Raw genomic sequence first — 18,936 nt, forward strand, 5'->3', positions numbered from 1 at the left:
TCTAGAAGGGGTTACGCGACGGGCTCTTTGCGTAGCAGACTTTGAGGAATAAGGAGAGGGATACTCACCTTCCTTCTCGCCTCGCGCCGGGGCATCTAAAGTACAGAACGCTACGCAACTTCCGTATGTCGTTCTCCGTTCGGAGTAGCTTTTCACCGAGCGAGCTTAGGGCGTAGTTGGCTTCCGGGAATAAGCGCAGGCTCTTTCGAAAGCCGCAGTTTGCGCAGCGCCGGGGCGCCCGTAGCGTAAGTGAAGCGGTTTGGGGCGGCGGCGGCCATTTTGTGCCGGGAGCCCGGAGGAAGAAGACGTGAGCGTCTCCACACTTGACGGGCCCTGGAGCCGACCGAGAGCCCCGCCGTTCCCTCCGCCGACGCTCAGCGGGTCTCTGACCCACTGACCAATTCTTCTTCGTTTGTGTCCCTCCCGAGAGCCGAGGTGGCGCAAAGCGAGTCCTCCGAGACCCAGCCGGCGCTGGCCGGGCCGTCGCCCCGCACCCCCAGCCCCTCGCCGTCACCACGGCCGGCCTTCCGCTGCCTCTCGCCCACCCCCCCGGGGGCGATGAGGGGCTTCGGGGACCGGGGGCGCGACCGCGACCGCGGCGGGTAAGGGGCGGATGGGGGTTGGGTGATGGGAGGGGGTGAGGTATGGGGGGGGGGGGGGGGGGGGGGGGTTGAGGAGCGCTCACCTCAATTTGGGAGGCGAGGAGTATGGGGGGGGTGGGATTTCTCCTCACATTTTCGTTTTGAGAAGTGGGGGTGGGCGTTGGTGGGAGGATTTCCCCTACGATTTTAGTGGTGGAGTGTGTGTGTGGGGGGGGGGGTGGACGGATTTTTTTATCCGGTTTTCACGTCGAGGGGATCCGGGGGAGTATTCTCACAGCTTTGGCAGCAAGAACTGGCTTTGTTTTTATTTATTCGTTTGTTATTATTAACGCACCTAGTTTGCAATGCTAGGACCTACCTCTTCCTTTTCTCCTCCTATCTTTAATTGATCGTCCCCTTTACTCACCCCCCCCCTTCCCCTCGGACGAGGGTCTCCGTGGCCCTGGTGCTGCCCTTGGTGCTGTCATTGCTCCTTGGGGGCTCCCTCTGAAGATGGCAGTTGGCAAAGGGCCCTTCCCGTGAGAGGAAACGAGAGTGAAAGCTGCGCTGAGCTGTGTTCTCAGGAGGCTGATGGCTGTAAACATGGCCTGGGCCGCGCTTAGCGAGCATGACCAAGCTGAGCGTGACCTGCCTTAGCGTGACCGAGCCGATGGAACAATTGAGTGGGAGCTGTGTGGGTGCTGTGCCTGAGGCCTAGAGCTCGGTGCTTCCAATGTTGCTGCGTAAAGGATTACAAAAGGGTTTTGCAGGTTTGACTTCTCCGAAGCATGGCAGTGATAGATTCATTACAATGCATAAATGGTTGGTGACTTGGTTTTCTTTCTGAGGGTTAAAAGCAGTAAGACTCATCCTAGAGAAAGTGAAAACCATTTCAGGAGAGTGGCGTTTTCCATCCTTGTAATAACAAGCAGTTAGGCCTCCATTCTCAATGATTAACAGTAAACATACAGTATGGATTTTGTTACACATTAGGTCTAGTCTGCCACATTAAGACTGATTCTCACTTTTTTAGTTCTTATTTTTCTCCTCTCTTTCAATGGCAGATCGAGGAAAACTGTTTACGTGTCAAAATCCATTTTAACATTCAGTTTTTTTTCATCTGTGGAGAGAGATAGTCATGATTAGGCTTTATCTTTGTGCCCACATTTCACACTCTGAACTTAAAGGATCCTTTCACGTTTTTTCTCAGGGAGGAGGGTTGTATTTTTCCACTGTGAGCTTTCCAGCTGAGCACAAAATAGGGACACCAGTGTAAATGCTTTGGCAATCTGAGATAGCTCAGGCCCAGCTGCTTTTGGAGTTTAGAGAGCAAGTTTGAGTATGCAGAATTATATACAGTTCCCTAAAGTAACACTGTCCAGAGTGTTGTTACAATGCTTAGCACGTATGAAATTCGTGTCCTCATACTCTGCAGAAGGGCTTTGGATATGGATTCTTCTATTTTGGATCAGAGATTTGGTGTAAACAGTAAGTAAGGTGGAGTGCCTGTATGCTACTTTGTCATGTTTTGGGATAGCTGCATGGAAAATTGTGTTCTCAGCTTATTACACCATAAAATTGAATGTATCGGGGTTCAGCTTGTGTACATAAATACTTAAGGTGTGAAAATATGTGTGCCTGTGTAATTAATAATCTCTTTGAGAACACGGGGCCATCCAGGATGCTGCATTCAGAAGTTTTCTGCCTTCCCAGTGCTGACTCTTCTGTGGTCTAACAAAGACAGGCTTCCAGTTTTCTTCCTGTTGGGAATGAGGTGTAGGACTGCTTAGGATAGGCAGCTGCACTATCCTGCTCTGGAATGTAATAAATACTCCCAGTTCTGTCCCAGCAACTGTGGCACACTAGTATTACAGAGGAATGTTCTGGGTCAGGCTGGATTTCTCCTTAACTGAAAGGTGAAATTGATGAAATAATCCTGCATTTAAATCAACCCTACTGGAGCTGGAGTCACCACCCCGTTAGTGGGGGCAGTACTGCAGGAGCACAGCAGGGTTCCCTTCCTCAGGTCAGCATGCAGCCATATTGTGCGTGGGGTCAGAGAACTGGGCCTGCTGCACTTGTGTCAGAGCATATGGATTCTTTCCTCTGGATAGCTATGGAGCTCGCAGGCTGCTCAGCTGTTTCAGGGTCCACTCTTGCAGTCAGCTTTTCCTCTCGTCCTCGAGTGAGGGTGTCTGTGCCTTTTGTTAGAGCTGTTTGATTACATCAGTAGCTGCGTCTGGACCTCAAGTTAGCGTGGTCAGGAGCAGATATACCTTCAGGAGAGCAGAACGTTTCTGGAAGCCATGAGCTGTATTATTGCTATTTTCCAGAAGAAAATAGAATGCTTAAAAGTAGCTTTTGAAATTGTGTTTTATGATCTTTGCCCGTGACAGAAATGGCTGATGACACAGGGCACTGGTAGGGGGCCTGGTGGATGTAGAAGAGAACACAGGGGATTTATGCAATGGGGAAGAGATGTAATGAAACAGTTGCAGCAAAACAAACATTAGAATTTACATTTCTGGCTCCGAGTTAAATTATGTCTACCATGCTTTTTCCTACAGTGTAACTCCTTCCTGTTAATATTTTCAAGTTCTGCTTTTTTGGTCTCTTAGCCTTTGTTGTTTTGGAATTTCCTTCGGTAAGCAGTTTAAAGAGCAAATGTAGCTACTTTCTGAACAAGTAGTCCTGTAATTAAGATCATGCAGGAAGTGTTTCGAATCTCCTTCAGTTTTTGTCCTCTCTTGTAGTTACCAATTGGTGAAAACTGCTTTGTTGCTTTTGGTTTGTTTTGTTGACTGCTTAGTTTATTATCAGTCTGCAAATCCACAGCATCCGCACCTTAACCCTTATCCAAACAGTCTAAATGGATGTATTGTTTTAAAGAGGAGCTTCTCAGGAATTCACATTCTGCAGAAAGCTGTAGCTTCGTTAACCAGAACTTGAATTAGGACAAAACTTGCTCTGATAGGTTTTGGAATAGTATTTTCTGCTGTTTGTAATCCAGTAATTAAATACTGCATACCACTCAATTTTCAGTTATTCTTACAGATTTTTGCCAGAAGTTCATGTTTTGTTTACTGCATCCCTGAGTCACATGAGAGTTCTTAACCTTCTTAAGTGTATGAAATTAACCAAGTAAATAAAACTTCTGTGAGAGAACTGTAACTTGGCAGTGCTTGTTGTTCAGAACATTTTTTAGCAGAGTAATCACTGGTTTTGTACTCTCTTGAATCCTCATCAGAAACATTTGAAAGATTTTTTTTCCCAGGTGGATTTGTTTTGTTGTTTTGTTCTGCTGAGAGTGGTTTGAAAAGAAATGTGTTATTTATTGCTGTGGTTCTAGCGTTATACACAGACTTCCAAGCTCTGCTGGCCTTGTTTACTTCTCGTTCTTCCTTGCTTTGTATTTGAGGCGTATGGCATGCAAGAAAGGAGGGAAGACATAGAAGATGAGAAAGCAAAATAGAGATTATCTTAATAAAAACTAATCTTGAGATAGCAGAACTTGTGATTAGAAATTTTTTCCCATGCCTTTCATCTATCCATGTTTAAGTGTGCTCACTGCTTCAGTAAAAGTTAAGTGCCATGGCTGTACCAGCAGCTTTGTCCCAGGAGTGGAATCCTTGAGACAGAAATCTGCCGGCGGGACCTTTAAGGCAGTGACCTAAAAGTGGCTGCACTGCAAGGAGCCACGAGTGTGGCCTTGGGTTAGAATGGGCACAGGGTATGTTTATATTACTGCGTGCTATCATAGTATTGTCTTTCTGGGGGAGAGAGGTGAACTGTGAGAATGCTGTGCTCACGTCGAGGGGAAGAAAAGGAGTGGAAATGCTGAAGCAACCTGCAAATTCCCAACTAACCACGTTCTTCCATTTGTAATTTTCATTGGTGTTTCCAGGTTTGGAGCAAGCCGTGGAGGTCCTCTTCCTCCAAAGAAATTTGGTAATCCGGGGGAGCGCTTACGGAAGAAAAAATGGGATTTGAATGAACTGCCCAAGTTTGAGAAGAACTTTTATGTGGAACATCCAGAAGTGGCCAGGCTTACTCCGGTAAGTTTTCAAAAGCTGTCTTTCTACATCAAGTGACACAAGTGGAAAACTTTGTCCTAGGGCCTCTGGAACACTGTGTAATAAAACTATTTCTTCCTTATCTTGTTTGCCATGTGTGTCTTCTGCTGCTTTGCACTTGTAGGTTCTGTCACTGTAACATCAGCAAAGGTGATGCTTCTGTTTTCAGCCATTTTTCTACAAGGTGTTTCATATTTGGTCACTTACAACTCACCATCAGAACAATGCTGTGGTCAGCTTACGTGAGGTTATCAAATGAAAATGTTGTCCTTCATTGGCGTAGATGCAAATTAGAAGGCTTTAAAATTGCTCTACCAGAGAGGCCCTGAAAGAACCAAAAAAAAAAGAAGTAAAAGTGGTACAAATACTTGAGAAAGATTGGGAAGAAATACAGTTCTGTAATAGCAATTCAAGCTGTAAGAAAAGGAACCTTGGGGGATCTCATCTAATGCTCTGCTCAGAGCTCAGGCAGGTTGCTTAGTGCTTTGTCCTTCTGAGTTCAAATGTCCCCAAAGGTGGTCAGAGTCTGTAATCCATCTGTGTCCCAGGTCTGAATGTTTCACGTGGTATATTTTCCCCTGTAACTAATTGGAATTTCTAAAGTCTGGCTCCATCTTTAAAAACACCCATCAAGTAGTTCACATCAAGGAGCTGAAAGTAGCAGTTAGATTCCCTTGTTAGTCCTCTTTCCCAAGCTGAACAAATCCAGCACTCCCAGTCTGTCTTTATATAGCCTGTACTTATCTTCTGCCACAGTTAATATGCCTTGCTAACCAGTGTCTTTGCTACACTTTGGGTCCAAACCTGGACACTGTACTGTGTTTGCTCTGTAAATATATATTGATCTTCCCATCCAATTAGTCTAGAGTCTTTCTTCCTCTTCAGTTTCTTTTTTTATTTAGAATGAAGAGATTTCATTCTTAACACAAGGAAACATGAAAAAAACAAGGCATATCCTTATCCAGCTGTGTACACCTTAATGTCAAACAGCCCCGAAGTAATAATGTGGCATAGAGGAAATGAAGGAGGCAGTGGATTTTTAGATGCAGTAACTTCCAACTGTTGAACCACAGGTGGCTTCAGGTGCTGCCTGGGCCTTAGCTGGCTAAAAGCATTTCCAGATTTTTCTCAGCTGTTGCTTTTGCTTATATATATATTTAATTTTTATACTTTTTTGCTCAAACCCAAGAGATTTTTTACAAATAGTAAATTTACTGCTTTTGATAAAATGTGTTTTTGATGTTTTTTTCTATCTTTTTTCCTCTAAAGAGCATTAGAATAACATAATAAATTGCGGAGGCATGATACAGAGTGGTGCTGGACTTAGAAATACATAATAGGAAAAAAATTAAAGGCAAAAAAAAAATTTTGCTAATCCTAAAATTGTCCTTCTGTGAATGCCCATTTCAGAAATATTATTTTAAACTATTACGGCCTTAGTGTGTCATTATGATGTTGCCTGGGCTTCTTAGCAACAGAAAAGAAATGCTTTGGTATGTGTTAATAGGAAGAGAGGGACAACTACTCTGCCTTCACATTGTTCGTAGTGTGGCAGGGCCTGCTTAATTTATTGGGTTCTCAGTACTGTCACATAAAACACGCTTATTCTGTTCCTCTGCTTCTATTTGCTTTTGAAGCAGTTGATAAAATCTGTCCTCTGAAGAAGGGGAAGAGCATTTAAAACACTGTATTGATGCAGTTGGCTGGAAGGAAACATGTTAGCTCTTCTAGGCTCTGCAAAGAAGTCTTACTTCTGATTAGTGGAGAACCTGTGCTACAGCTTGATCTAAAGGCGAAACCCTAAGGAAAGCAGTCATGTTGAGATCTTGTCAACTAGGCTGTTAGGTAGAGGTCTGAAGTAACTTAATAGTTAAAATCACGTGCCTGAGGATCCTGCTGAAATTGGGCATTTTTCTGCTTTTTTTTTCCTCCATATAAATAGTACGAAGTTGAAGAACTGAGAAGGAAGAAAGAGATAACAATTCGAGGAATGGAGGGCTGCCCCAAGCCTGTGTTTGCCTTCCACCAGTGTAGCTTTCCACGTGAGTATTTTGCCATTCTTTAAGCAAATGAGGATTACTCAAAAGCAGTAAGTTCTGTTTCTAAAAGGTTTTCTGAAAATGCGTGTGACCTCAGTTATCCTTAAAGAAATTTTTTCCTTTTAAAAATGTTTAGAGTATGTCATGGATGCCCTGATGGACCAGAATTTCACAGAACCCACTCCAATTCAGTGCCAAGGCTTTCCACTTGCTCTCAGTGGTCGGGATATGGTGGGCATTGCGCAGACTGGCTCTGGGAAGACACTTGCAGTATGTATTCTTCCCTTTCATCTCCATTCTTATTTCCACTGTTGCCTTGTGGAAATTGCCCTTGGCTGCTTGTTGCTGGTGTTCGGTCTTAGTATAGCAAGCATAAAGTGTGACGATTGCATGTTTTTAAGTTAAGCTTCAGTTCATCTAGCCTGTCTCATTCACAGATGTGTTTTTTGCAAAGTTCTTTTTTGGTGTTGGAACACTTCTCTCTTGTCTGTGCTTACCTTGTGGTTTAAGGAGTAGTATGTGCTTTGTCTTCCATCTATGAGAAGAGCAAAAGAAGTGATGGTTGGGTGTGCGTTAATGTATTAATTTTATCTGCAGTGATCAAGAAGAAATTTCCTTTTTGTGTGACATTTCCTAAAATGTGTATTTAAATTGCTTTAGAGCCAGGATGAATCAATTCTACTAGTTTAGGCTCCAAATTTAAATGTACCTTTTTTTCAAAGGTACTAAGCAGCCAAGTTTTCCAACCACGACAAAAGAAGATAAAGGTGCTCTATTGAGCAGCTCGGGAAATCTCATCTTTTGGATAAATACAAGTATGATTTTGTAGATGTTAATGCAGATGAGGTTTTTTCCTATCTCTGAAACGTTATATAGTGTCTTTTGGAGGTTTCTTAGGCTAACTGAGTTCTTCCCATGGCTCAGTAATGGTGGCAAGTGGTCATTAGCATTGAATGTTTAAAGTCCTTTGTCTTGATGTAAAGTTTTTTTGTTTCAGTACCTGTTGCCTGCGATTGTTCACATCAACCACCAGCCATATTTGGAGAGAGGGGATGGCCCAATTGTAAGTGCTTGTCAGATCTCTTCTTTTATCTGTATGGCATGGCAGCGTTAATGAGATGTGTGCTTTATTTAATTGATATATCAGAATAGGAAGTAGATAGAGAACATTTACAATCACAATGTGAACATCCCACTCATTAGTTGAAATTCTGTGCAGTTGGTGACATAATCCAAAGATATTTCTGTGTTTTAGCTAATAGAATAGCAGATGGTCCAGCTTTGCTTGTGCTATTTGAGCAGAGCCCTTATATTAGGACTGTGTCTACGGCTTGACTAACCTGAATTGATTCCTTCTGCAGTGCCTGGTTCTAGCACCTACCAGGGAGTTGGCCCAGCAAGTGCAGCAGGTGGCTGATGATTATGGCAAATGCTCAAGGCTGAAGAGTACCTGCATTTATGGAGGAGCACCCAAAGGTCCCCAGATCAGAGATCTAGAAAGAGGTGATTTAATTTATATTTTTAAAATGTGTGTTTGCAAATTTCTGGAGTCATGTTGCTTAAAAAAAAAAATCCATAAACTTGAAGGTGATTTTAAAGGCTGTTTGAAGAGATGTTTGTGGGTGAGTGGCTGTCTCTTTTTCCCCTTCGTACGATAGTGCATGTGGTAATTCTCTGTTGTATAATGGCTTATTTGGATTTTAGACTTCCTTTTTGTTTTATCTTTGAGCTTTCCACTTGTGAGGGTCATCAGAACTTGTTCTTAAGGAGTAAGCTCTCTTTCTGCTCATGGTACCTCCATAAAATTCTGCAGTCACCTTTCCTAACATAGCAAATGAGTGGAGTTACCAATAACAAAGAGGCATGTTTCTAGAGCAACCAGTACGACAACAGTGATGCTCTAGTGACCCAACCTTATATTAATGGCTAGGTGCATGTAATTTCAAAGGCATGAATGTTGAGGGTTTAATCTTCTCTGGGCTAAAAAAAATAATGATGTAATTGTATGAAAAGATGTAAGATAAAGCTCTTACATGTGCAGATCTGCTCAAGAAATCAAAACTTTTTACTTACCTTGTGGTCTGATGAGTTAGTACTGAATGCTGCAGTGTCAGGATAAAAATTCCTGGTAGAAAGCTGTGGGATAGTTCTGTTCCATAGTGTGGTATTGTGCTCCTGTTCAAAAGCAGTAGTGGGAGAGACAATACTATAAGAAGAGATAATGAGAAGGTCAACTTGGTGACATTTTGCATGCTTTTCTGGAGTGCTGTGCAGTGGATGTTCTCCTGGTTATGGAGAAAACCTTTTGCTTAGAGAATGTGGGCTGGTAAGAGTTAGTGCCTTTAGAGCATTGCTTACTATTTGCTGCAGCAGAGATTGTTGAATAGAGTTCACAGAATACACGTTCGACTCAGTTGTGATTTTTCTGGGTATCTAATGAGTTTGCTTTGGAGGAATACATCACTGACAAAAGAGTGCAGCTTTTTCAGTGTCTTAGCAAACCTGTGACTCCATCAGAAATCTAATTTTTGCATGAGCTTCACCAGTTTCATCGGCTCTAAGGAGTCCACGTTGACACAAACAGAAGGGTCGGGGCTGCCACAAAATATTCTGCATCTGAAAGTGAAGCATCAATGAAATTGTTGTTTTTGTGCTTGTTTTTGTTGGGTTTTTTTCCTCAATTCACTGCTTAGCTCAACGTTTATGGATATTTCTGTGATGGTAAGGGACTTGCCTCCAAGGCTGGGATATTGGTGGAAAGGGGCCATTTTAAGGAATGTGTAAATTGCATTACTAGATGCTTCTTTGTGAATATTTGAATTCTGTTTTATGCTGGCGGTTATGGGTTTGGTGACTGTCACAATTATAGTGTAATTATTCAGTATTGTTCTGGCTTTATGTGGTTTAATATTAAAAAGAAAAGACGGAAGTGAAACTGATTTGACCTGTACAACAAGAGAGATGCTTGATGCTTGTTTAGCTGGTTGAATTTAGCTGTACCTCACTGTTATTTTTCCTAGAGAGCTCTCCAGATTGTATAATCGTGGATGGAGGGGGTCAGGGTTGAGTAGAAGCTTATTTTAGCTCTGATTTTTGGGAAGCTGATGTTGTGTGCTCTTAGCTGGTGTTTTCTAACGGTAAACTTTTAGCTTCTGTGCTGCATTTATTGTTCTAATGACACTGCAGCAGTAACTTCAGAATGGGAAAAAAAAATGAATTATTAAAAGAAACTGGGGCTTCTACTGAAATGACTCAATCTTGGATATGGATGAGGGTGGTGCTTTTTCATTTTATTTCAACGGTTCTGCTCTAGAAGGTGATTCATTCTGACTAAAAATACCAATTGACATTCAAATGAAGAGCCTTATTCTTTTTTTCCTCCTTCTGTTTTGAAGGTGTGGAGATCTGCATTGCTACACCAGGTCGCTTGATTGACTTCCTTGAGGCAGGAAAGACCAACCTTCGTCGGTGTACATACCTCGTGCTGGACGAAGCAGATAGGATGTTAGACATGGGCTTTGAACCCCAAATACGTAAAATTGTTGACCAGATAAGGGTGTGTGAACCTTGTAAAAGAACAGCCTCCTTCAGTTTCCCATCCAAAGTCTGCAACTTTCAACCTTTTCTCCTTTCTCTTAGCCTGACAGACAGACTCTGATGTGGAGTGCCACCTGGCCAAAAGAAGTGCGCCAGCTTGCTGAGGACTTCCTGCAGGACTATGTTCAGATCAACGTGGGGAACTTGGAGCTGAGCGCCAACCACAACATCCTGCAGATAGTGGATGTGTGCATGGAGAGCGAGAAAGACCATAAGTATGTTGATTTTTTTTTTCCCTAGTTTATCAGGTATTTTTTGACTATGTTTTAAAATCGACATTGCCTTGTAAGCCAAATATGAATTCTGAATAATGAATTTACTTTGCAGTATTGCTTAACCTTTGAATGCTACTAAAGAAGTCAGTCATGCGATAGATTGGATAATTACAGATGTTCTAACTGTAATACTGTAAGAAGAACCTAAATTTTATTTGTGTATATGTGATAAGTGCTCTCATGTCTGTTTTAGACTGATACAGCTGATGGAAGAAATCATGGCGGAGAAGGAAAATAAGACCATCATCTTTGTGGAGACAAAGAGGCGATGTGATGATCTCACTCGAAGGATGCGCAGAGATGGGTGATTAGCTTCCCCCACCCTTTGCTTCTAGTGAGAAACAGAAACCATACTAAAAAGCAGCAGGGTTTAAATATCTGTGATGCTGTTGTTGGGAACAGCCTGTCCGTTTGGATCTTGGCTAAATTCAGTCTTGATTTCCTGGAAGATTCCAGTCCATCAAAGCATTAATGCAAGAGAGAATATTTTGTCAACATTGCAGCTTTCAGTATATCAGAATACTGACGTAATGAACTGGCAGGAGCAGCATCAATTTAGCAAATGTGATTTGGCTTAGGTGGCTGCTGTATAGTTAGTGGATTTAATGTGCATGAAGCATTCAAGGTGTGTTTTAATGTGCAAGTATACATTCTCAGTAGATAAAGGCCAGAGGAAGGAGAAGGGGAATAAAAACATTTCTCAGATGTTTTATTTTCTGCCTTCTTTCTGAAATGCCAATAAAGCTTCCTGTTGCCTTTAATATATGTACTTTCTGTCTATACTAATGTACATCTCTGTTTGGCAGTTGGCCAGCTATGTGTATCCATGGAGACAAGAGTCAGCCAGAAAGAGATTGGGTGCTTAATGGTGAGTCCATCACTGGGGGGGGGGGGGGGGGGGAGATAACGGGCTGCTGTATGTAACTTATGAGACACTCTGTGCTTAGGTTTTCTTTTGTCTCTGTGCCTGGTAGATACATTTCAGAGGATTTTCTTTTGCCTCTACTGCTAATTTCAGTGGTTGTATTTGATTTTGACAAAAATGCAATGGGAAAATTACCTTAACCTGGAATGCTAGATTTTGGAGAAGTAGTTGACGCGTTATATCCTGACTCGTTGGGTTTTCTAAAATTTACATACATCTTACCTAGGTTCTGGAAAGTGAGCATTTAATGTAAATCAAGTTCAGATAACCTTATCTTTTTTTGAGAAGTCTTACTTCATAGCATGCTTTGTTTTACAGAGTTTCGCTCTGGAAAGGCTCCTATCCTCATTGCTACCGACGTTGCATCTCGTGGGCTAGGTTTGTACACATAGACCACTCTTGCCTACTTCTGCATATTTTTCTTCTATGGACTGAAATATGTTTTCTTAAAAAAAAAAAAAATCAAAGCGTGATTTTCCCCCACATGTGAAATACGTTTTTTAACATTAATCTTTTTTTTTTCTTTCATATTCAAAGTCTCTTCCTGCTCCTAATGAACAGGCTTTGGTCTGCAGCAAGGCCTAGGCATGACTAATCGATCGCCAAGAGGGAGAAGAGACGTCCAATTATGCAACCCAACCCTTCCACCACACTCACTTCTTCCCCAAATCCAGCTTTTGTTGCTGGATTATAGGGATGGATTGCTCTGTTCAGAGCGTGCAGATAAAAGCTCAAGTAGGAAGTTGTGGGAGAGCATTTCAGCAGCAAATAGCTAAAATTCTCCCTGCATAGCACACCACAGATTCAAACATATAAACCCTGACATATACACATCTTTACCCTGCAGATGTGTTTGCATCTGAGAAAGCGCTGCTCTAGATTTTTGGTTTTGACATGTGATTTCCCTCTGTGTTCCTTCTAGGCAGGATCACTGAGCTTACGTATGGCCATTAACAGTGTTGCCCGATCTTGTAATTGAATCAAAATTGCACCACTCTATTCTGGTAGTATGAAAACGATCTGACTGGATGCATCAGTTGCACCCCCTTCTTAAATGAGCATTACCTGTACTGTGAAACACTGTGCTAGGCACAGCCCTTATGCATCTGCCCACTCTAGAAGAGGAGGATGACTTCTGAAGTGCTGAGTTTAATAACGTGCACTGAATATTCCAACCTCCCTGAGTGGCAGAAGATAAACCACTTGTGGGTCAGTGGTGGATTTTAGACAAAATTACTACTGATCGTTGCAGATAACATCAGAAAATTCTCAGAAGTCACCAGTACCTGAACTCTACTTTTTATGTGCTGAAAGGGTGGCTGTGCTGTGCATCTTACGGTCACTTTAATGCAGGCAGACCGTTATAGATGTGGTAGCCTTTGTTCACACAACCTGCACCCCCCCTTCCCCTCCCCCGCTCAAAAAACGTCCAACACTTCCTCAGAGAGGTGATTATATGGACTTCAGTCTCTGCCCTCTAGGGTCATGTCTGGACCTGTGCAGTTAGAACTTGGGCCTGTTGGGAGAAGGGACAGAGGCCTGAAACTAGTTTGTATGAAAGAGAGCTGCTTTCTCTAGCGGCATTTTTTAAACAGGCTTGCTATGTGCTGGTAGCTTCTTTGTGCATCTTGCCTAGACATTTAAAACAGCTTCACCCCCCTCAAAAACACTCACTGAAACTACTCAATTGGATAACACTTCAGAAAACAGTCTCCCCAGTTCCCACCCTCCACTTCACCCGAGCTGTGGGGGAAAGGTACCAGAGTCTGTTTCTTGTTACTGAACAACATCTCTGCTTGTTTTGGGGCCCTGAGTTTGCTGCTTCTTAAAATAAGTCACTTAACTGGCAAACTTCTGGACGACTTCCTCCAAGATCCTGGAAAGTGAAGGCTTCTACCTAAATAACATAAAACAGGGGCGCGCGCCTTTTGGCTGAGTCACCAGGGCTTTCCCTCTTCTTAATGGAACATTGGTTTCAAAAAAGCTTCTGCCAGGTAAGTTTGAGTCCCGTAATGACTTCTTTGTGATAATTCCCTGGAGTGAGGTCCTCTCTCTGCACTGATCATTTTTAATTTAATTTAATTTTTTTTGTTCCGTCTATTAAACTAAAAACATTGAATTTGTTTTGTTTTGTTTTCTTTAACAGAAACTTTGATATCAGCTACAGATCATTCTCAGTGCAGGGGCGGGGGCACATCTACATTGATGTTCAAACCAGCTCTCTAGACTAGCATGTTTGCTAGTTTGTCCCTTCTGATTAATAAATAATCAGAGACCGTCTGTGCCATAGGGTACTCTGATGGCCTGACAAAGGGAATGTTTCCCAAGTAGCTGTCAAAAACGATTGACAGTTTCAATTTTATTTCCTGCCACACGATCTTCTGAAAGTACAGGGAGATTGAGTGTGCATACTTTGGAGCATGCTAGACTGGAGAAGCCGAGTCTTGTCCTTGCTCGGGTATTTCTTCAGCCAGCTGCGTGCTCTGCCAAGTTCACTTTTTAGTCTGAACAACAGTCTTACGTTTTCCTCTTCCTGCCTTCCCATTCTTCCCAATCCTCCCCAGTCAAGTCAGTGCTGTCTGCATCGGTAGCTCCGCTTCCCTGTGCTTTCTGCCGGGAAAGCGTATCCTTCATCCTCTGTGGTAATTCACGGTTCTTTGCTACTGATGGATGTGCAAAATGGGGCTGACTGAGGATCATGTAGCCTGCAGCTTGTCAAACTAGTTGTACTCTGGCTGTGAAGATGCAGTCTGTCATGGGAACTCCTCTCTGTTTCGCTTTCCCTTTCTTAAAAAACCTGTTGCATCAAGGACCCTAGCTGGAGACTCGCGCAGCCCCCTGTGAAACCTGCCTTCTCACTCCCTTTTTTTGGTGTGATTCAGGACTTTGGAGCCAGCAAAGACTGAGGAGCCCCCCCTTTGCCGTAATAAGAAACAGACATAAAGTCCCCCTCCTGCCACTACAGCCCCCTCATTTTTATTTTTCCTACAACCCCTTTGAAATTGATGCAGTCTGGGCAATAGATGCAGTCTGACCCTTTGGATGTCATTTTTCGCATCTTCATTTTATTTTTTTTTTTGACAAATGCCCCTAAGAGCCCCAAATCGGGGACAGAAAGCGTTGGAGGACCTGAAACTTTTACCTGAGGCCAGGTTCTCCGGCGCTTCCCAACCAAATGGGGCTACAGAGAAGCATCTAAGCCAGTTCACAGAGCGAGCGTGTGTGGGGACTTCTCGCTGCCTCGGACCCTTGATGCATGCTCCCCGCGCTCCAGTGGTCCCGTGTCAGAGGGCGGAGTTTTCGAAAGGAGGCCGCCAAAAATAAAAGGCAAAGAGACGGGATCGGCTGCAGCGGTTTCCCACAGGAGGAGGGAGTGTGCATCGGTCTGGTAACAAACAGAGAATGTTTCTCTCTTTAAAACAACAAAAAAAAAAATCACAAAAATCTGTGTTTTATTTTGGATATTTTCAGAATATTCGTCTTAAAATGCAGATTTTTTTTTTCATGAGCTGTTAGGACACTTACTGTAAAACCATAACACTTTTTTAATGTTCTGTACTGAAGCAAATAGATGCTTTTGGTATTTTAAGTGCTTTCACTGAAGTGTTACACTAACATTTACTTCGTTTCTGTCCCTTGAGCTTCTGAAGTCTCACCTAAAGGTGTGCAGCTCCAATCTCTGCTAGTATTCTTCACCTAACAATTTTAATTGCTTCATTTCCCCCTTCCATCTGATGTGAGAAGTTGGGGATTGTAAACAGAATGCGGGATTGCCCAAATTACCTTAACTTGCCAGAAGTGGACAGAGCAGCGCAGTGAAATGTTAGTGCAATTCCTTCTGGTGATAACTATGCAGCTAAGTTAAGATACCGTAGGTAATGATGTGTACAGGTTTTAATGAGTTGGCTGAGTAGTAGTGTGATTGGAGTGTCTTAAACTGGAGGCTAGGGGAAGTAGCTCGCTGTGTTTTTGATAGGATTGTAAGGGTAAACTTTTGTAAGATTTGCAATTTATTTCATGTTACCAAATGGAAGGTAAGTGATCTCATTACTGTTATTACTTGTTAGACTTCTCCCAACAGAGTAAAAGCTTTACAGTGGCTGTCTTTCCCTTCCTCCACCCCAGTTTGCTGTGTCAGATGGTGTGGTTTTCACCATCGGGATTGTGCTTTGGGAAAAAAAAAATACAGAATTCAGTTAGCTTATTCACCAGCACTGATGAATTCAACGCAGGAATACAGAGAGATGCATTCTGGGGAGGATGACTTTGAGTGCAGGGAAAAGCTGCTTGAAATCTCCTGCTGTTTTTCAGGACCCTGGTCTTTGTTCCTGATGATCTTAAATGAGAGTCTTCTACTCTTTTGGGATGAGTCTGTCTTGTACCTATTCCATACATTTGCTAACTTTGTGTTTTGTTTTTTTTTTCTTATTACTGTCACCTGCATTCGTGCTCCCCACCTTTCGTTGGCACGTCCTCTCTTCTTCTCCCCTTTCCTCAACCCCACCCTTTCACTGTGCTTCGCACCTGGGCACTTCTCAAGATGTGGAAGACGTTAAATTTGTGATAAACTACGACTATCCGAACAGCTCTGAAGATTACGTGCACCGTATTGGCCGTACCGCGCGTAGTACCAACAAAGGTACCGCGTACACGTTCTTCACACCAGGAAACCTGAAACAAGCCAGGGAGCTTATCAAAGTGTTGGAAGAAGCCAATCAAGCCATCAATCCAAAGCTGATGCAGCTTGTGGACCACAGAGGAGGAGGAGGTGGTGGTGGAGGTAAAAGCACGTGGGGAAGGGGCTACATAGGGAGTAGGTTCCCATTTTGAGGGAGGGAAGATGGAAAGAGGATAAGGGAATAATAAGCACAAGTCTCAGATAAAGCACCAGTGATGTTTGTTTTGTACCTGAGATTCCCACGTTTTATAAACATTTGATTTCTGTTTGACAAACTAGTAGTCCACTATTGTAGCTTAGTCAGATTTTTTTTTCTCCCAGTAAGGTCCTAACAGAGCTAATCCTACATAAAGTAATTAATTGCTTGTAGCTCCTACTTAAACACAGGTGCAGGATGCGTGTACACGCACAAATGCAATTAAAATCAGGGAATGAGTATTCTAATTTTATCTTCAGGGGCTGAGATATTTTTTTTTCCTCTTCTCCCTGAAGGAATAGTAAGCCAGTCCTGTACTACTTCTGTTTCCTTTGTCTCTGAGCACACTCACTAACACTTTCTGAGCTTCGTATCTACATGTTGAACAGAACACAAGGATGTATGCACACGGCTGTGCAAGTCAGGCAAAAGGCCTTGCTCCTTGTGGGCACTGCCCTGCCTGTATAAGGGGGAGAAAGGGTAGCAGTAATTACCACAGTTGGTTGTTTCAAACTTGTTCACGGTACTAAATCTTAATGTATCCATCGCCAGGAGGTCGTTCTCGTTACCGAACGAGCAGTTCAGTAAACAACCCTAACCTGATGTACCAGGAAGAGTGTGACAGGAGGCTCCGGGGAGTGAAAGAGGGCCGGAGAGACTCAGGTGGCTTCAGAGACCGTGAGCGTGGTGACAGTTATGCCAACGGAGCCAACAAGACCTATGGCAGTGCCTACGGGAGCCCAAATTCTGCTTTTGGGGCAGCACAGAGCCAGTATGGTTACACTCAAGGGAGCTATGGAGCAGCTGCCTATGGCACGAGTGGCTATGGCACTGCAGAGTACAGTGCTAGTGGCTATGGTGCCAGCACCACAGCTGCCACCGCTGGGAGAACCTCACAGAGCACTACCCAACAGCAGTATGCAGGGATGGTGGGGCGCTCAGGCCAGCAGCCACAGCCGCTCATGTCACAACAGTTTCCTCAGCCCCCTGCCACTAATGTGATGGGCTATATGGGACAGACTGCCACCTACCAGTACCCGCCCCCACCCCCGCCCCCTCCACCCTCACGCAAATGAGACCACTCGCCTGCTGGTGACCAGTGTTAGACCTCTTGCATTTAAAGGAATCTTTTCTTTCTTTTCTTTCCCATTGTGATGTCTCTCTCATACAGGCTAGGCTTAGAATTCACCATTCGAATCCCTTGAGCCCATCAGAAATGGCCCCCAGTCCACATTACTGACCCTATCCTTTTTTTTTTCTTTTTTTTTTTTTAAGAGATATATATATTAGTTGACTGGAAAATTTATTATTTTTTGTCTTGCATGTTGAGGAAATTGGAAATTTTATTTTCTCTAAAATAAATGAGTATAAGGCAGATAGGTCCCAGCTCGATCATCTTGGTGTCTAAGGTTTGTGCAAAAACTTGCTTTGAGGGGAGGAAGTTTCTATTCTGTAATACGTTAACTTAATTTCAGGAAGTATCCAGAGAGGTGGGAAACTTTGAGGAGCCAAAAAGCAGTTCATTTAACGTGATAAATGCAAGGGAGCAATGCTCACTTTTCCTAATCTTAATGTATTTTTTTAAAGTAGCTCACTGCTGTTGCTTGCAGTCTATCATAGGTAGCTCTGTAGGAAAACTCTGCTCATTTATCTCAGCGCAGTGGTGTTCTGAGCAATGCCCTTCATATATTGTTGGCGTTCTCTGCAGCTCTGGTAGCAGCAGCCCATCTTCTGGTGGTACCCGTAGCAGGTACCTGCAGTAGGGAAGTTGGGATTGAAACCCCCCAGCGTTGGAGACCAAATGTGTCTTGGATTCAGTACCTGAAAACTAGGTAGTCACTGTAGGTACTACTGCTATAGTGTTTGGCCAGATAAGTTATTTCTCTTATGGTTGTTAAATTGCAGCGTCACAAACACCTGTAATGTGGTTACCCTTAAACTAGTTTCTGCTCTCAAGTTCCTATTGTTCGGTTTATTGAGATAAGTCTCATTTGAGAGCCCAGAAACTGAAAAGAACGAAGACGATGAACAGCATATCTCATTTGTCATTCCTCGGTGAACAAACTCGCTTTTTGCCACGGGAAACACTCTGAATGCTGCTCCACTGAGCAAAATGGGATGGAGTTTTCCAACTTTACAAGGTTTGGATAGGGTGGGTTGGGGGGGGAAGGGCGAGGGGAGGAAGGGGCGAAGGAGGAGATTGCCTGGAATCTCCTTTTCACGAGGTAAGGAGTGAGCTGGTTAGTGCATCTTAATTCTGAAGCTTTCTTTCTTTTGTACCCTGCTTTGACTGTTGCTTTCCCTGGCTTTTGAGTGCATTTCCCCGTTCCATTGGTCCCTTTGAGCTCAGCTCTTGCAGGTAGGTAGCATTTTAGAGAATGTTAGAGAAGAGTGAAATTTTAGTAAATACGTAAATAAAAAAAAACCCTTTATTTTACAGGCTAAGGTGGGTGTGTGATGGGGTTCCCTTTAGTAAAGCATGTTGTCGAGTTGTTATTTCTAACACGAGACGGTTCAGAGGCAGTCGATGATAAGAGAAGTTAGCCACTCTGTATCTGATAACATGACAAAA

General features: G+C 43.2%; 1 protein-coding gene across 1 annotated transcript; it reads left to right on the plus strand.

The window, feature by feature from the left end:
- The first annotated feature begins 34 nt into the window (after positions 1-34).
- Positions 35-18,789, plus strand: DDX17 (DEAD-box helicase 17). Its single transcript, XM_065742962.1, has 13 exons — positions 35-602; positions 4,486-4,636; positions 6,597-6,696; positions 6,830-6,963; positions 7,691-7,756; positions 8,055-8,196; positions 10,089-10,249; positions 10,333-10,505; positions 10,759-10,869; positions 11,372-11,433; positions 11,809-11,868; positions 16,031-16,270; positions 16,917-18,789. The coding sequence occupies exons 1-13, from the start codon at positions 559-561 to the stop codon at positions 17,438-17,440; spliced, it is 1,968 nt and encodes a 655-aa protein (XP_065599034.1). The 5' UTR covers positions 35-558; the 3' UTR covers positions 17,441-18,789.
- The last annotated feature ends 147 nt before the right edge of the window (positions 18,790-18,936 follow it).

Source organism: Cyrtonyx montezumae, unplaced genomic scaffold (assembly GCF_038088225.1).
Source record: "Cyrtonyx montezumae isolate F1298 unplaced genomic scaffold, pur_monq_1.0 scaffold_3, whole genome shotgun sequence".
Classification (NCBI taxonomy): domain Eukaryota; kingdom Metazoa; phylum Chordata; class Aves; order Galliformes; family Odontophoridae; genus Cyrtonyx; species Cyrtonyx montezumae.

Coding starts and splice junctions, on each gene's coding strand:
- DDX17 (XM_065742962.1), top strand. CDS start 559: ATGAGGGGCTTCGGGGACCGGGGGCGCGACCGCGACCGCGGCGG. Junction 7,757..8,054: donor AGAGAGGGGATGGCCCAATT/GTAAGTGCTTGT, acceptor TTCCTTCTGCAG/TGCCTGGTTCTAGCACCTAC. Junction 16,271..16,916: donor AGGAGGAGGTGGTGGTGGAG/GTAAAAGCACGT, acceptor ATCCATCGCCAG/GAGGTCGTTCTCGTTACCGA.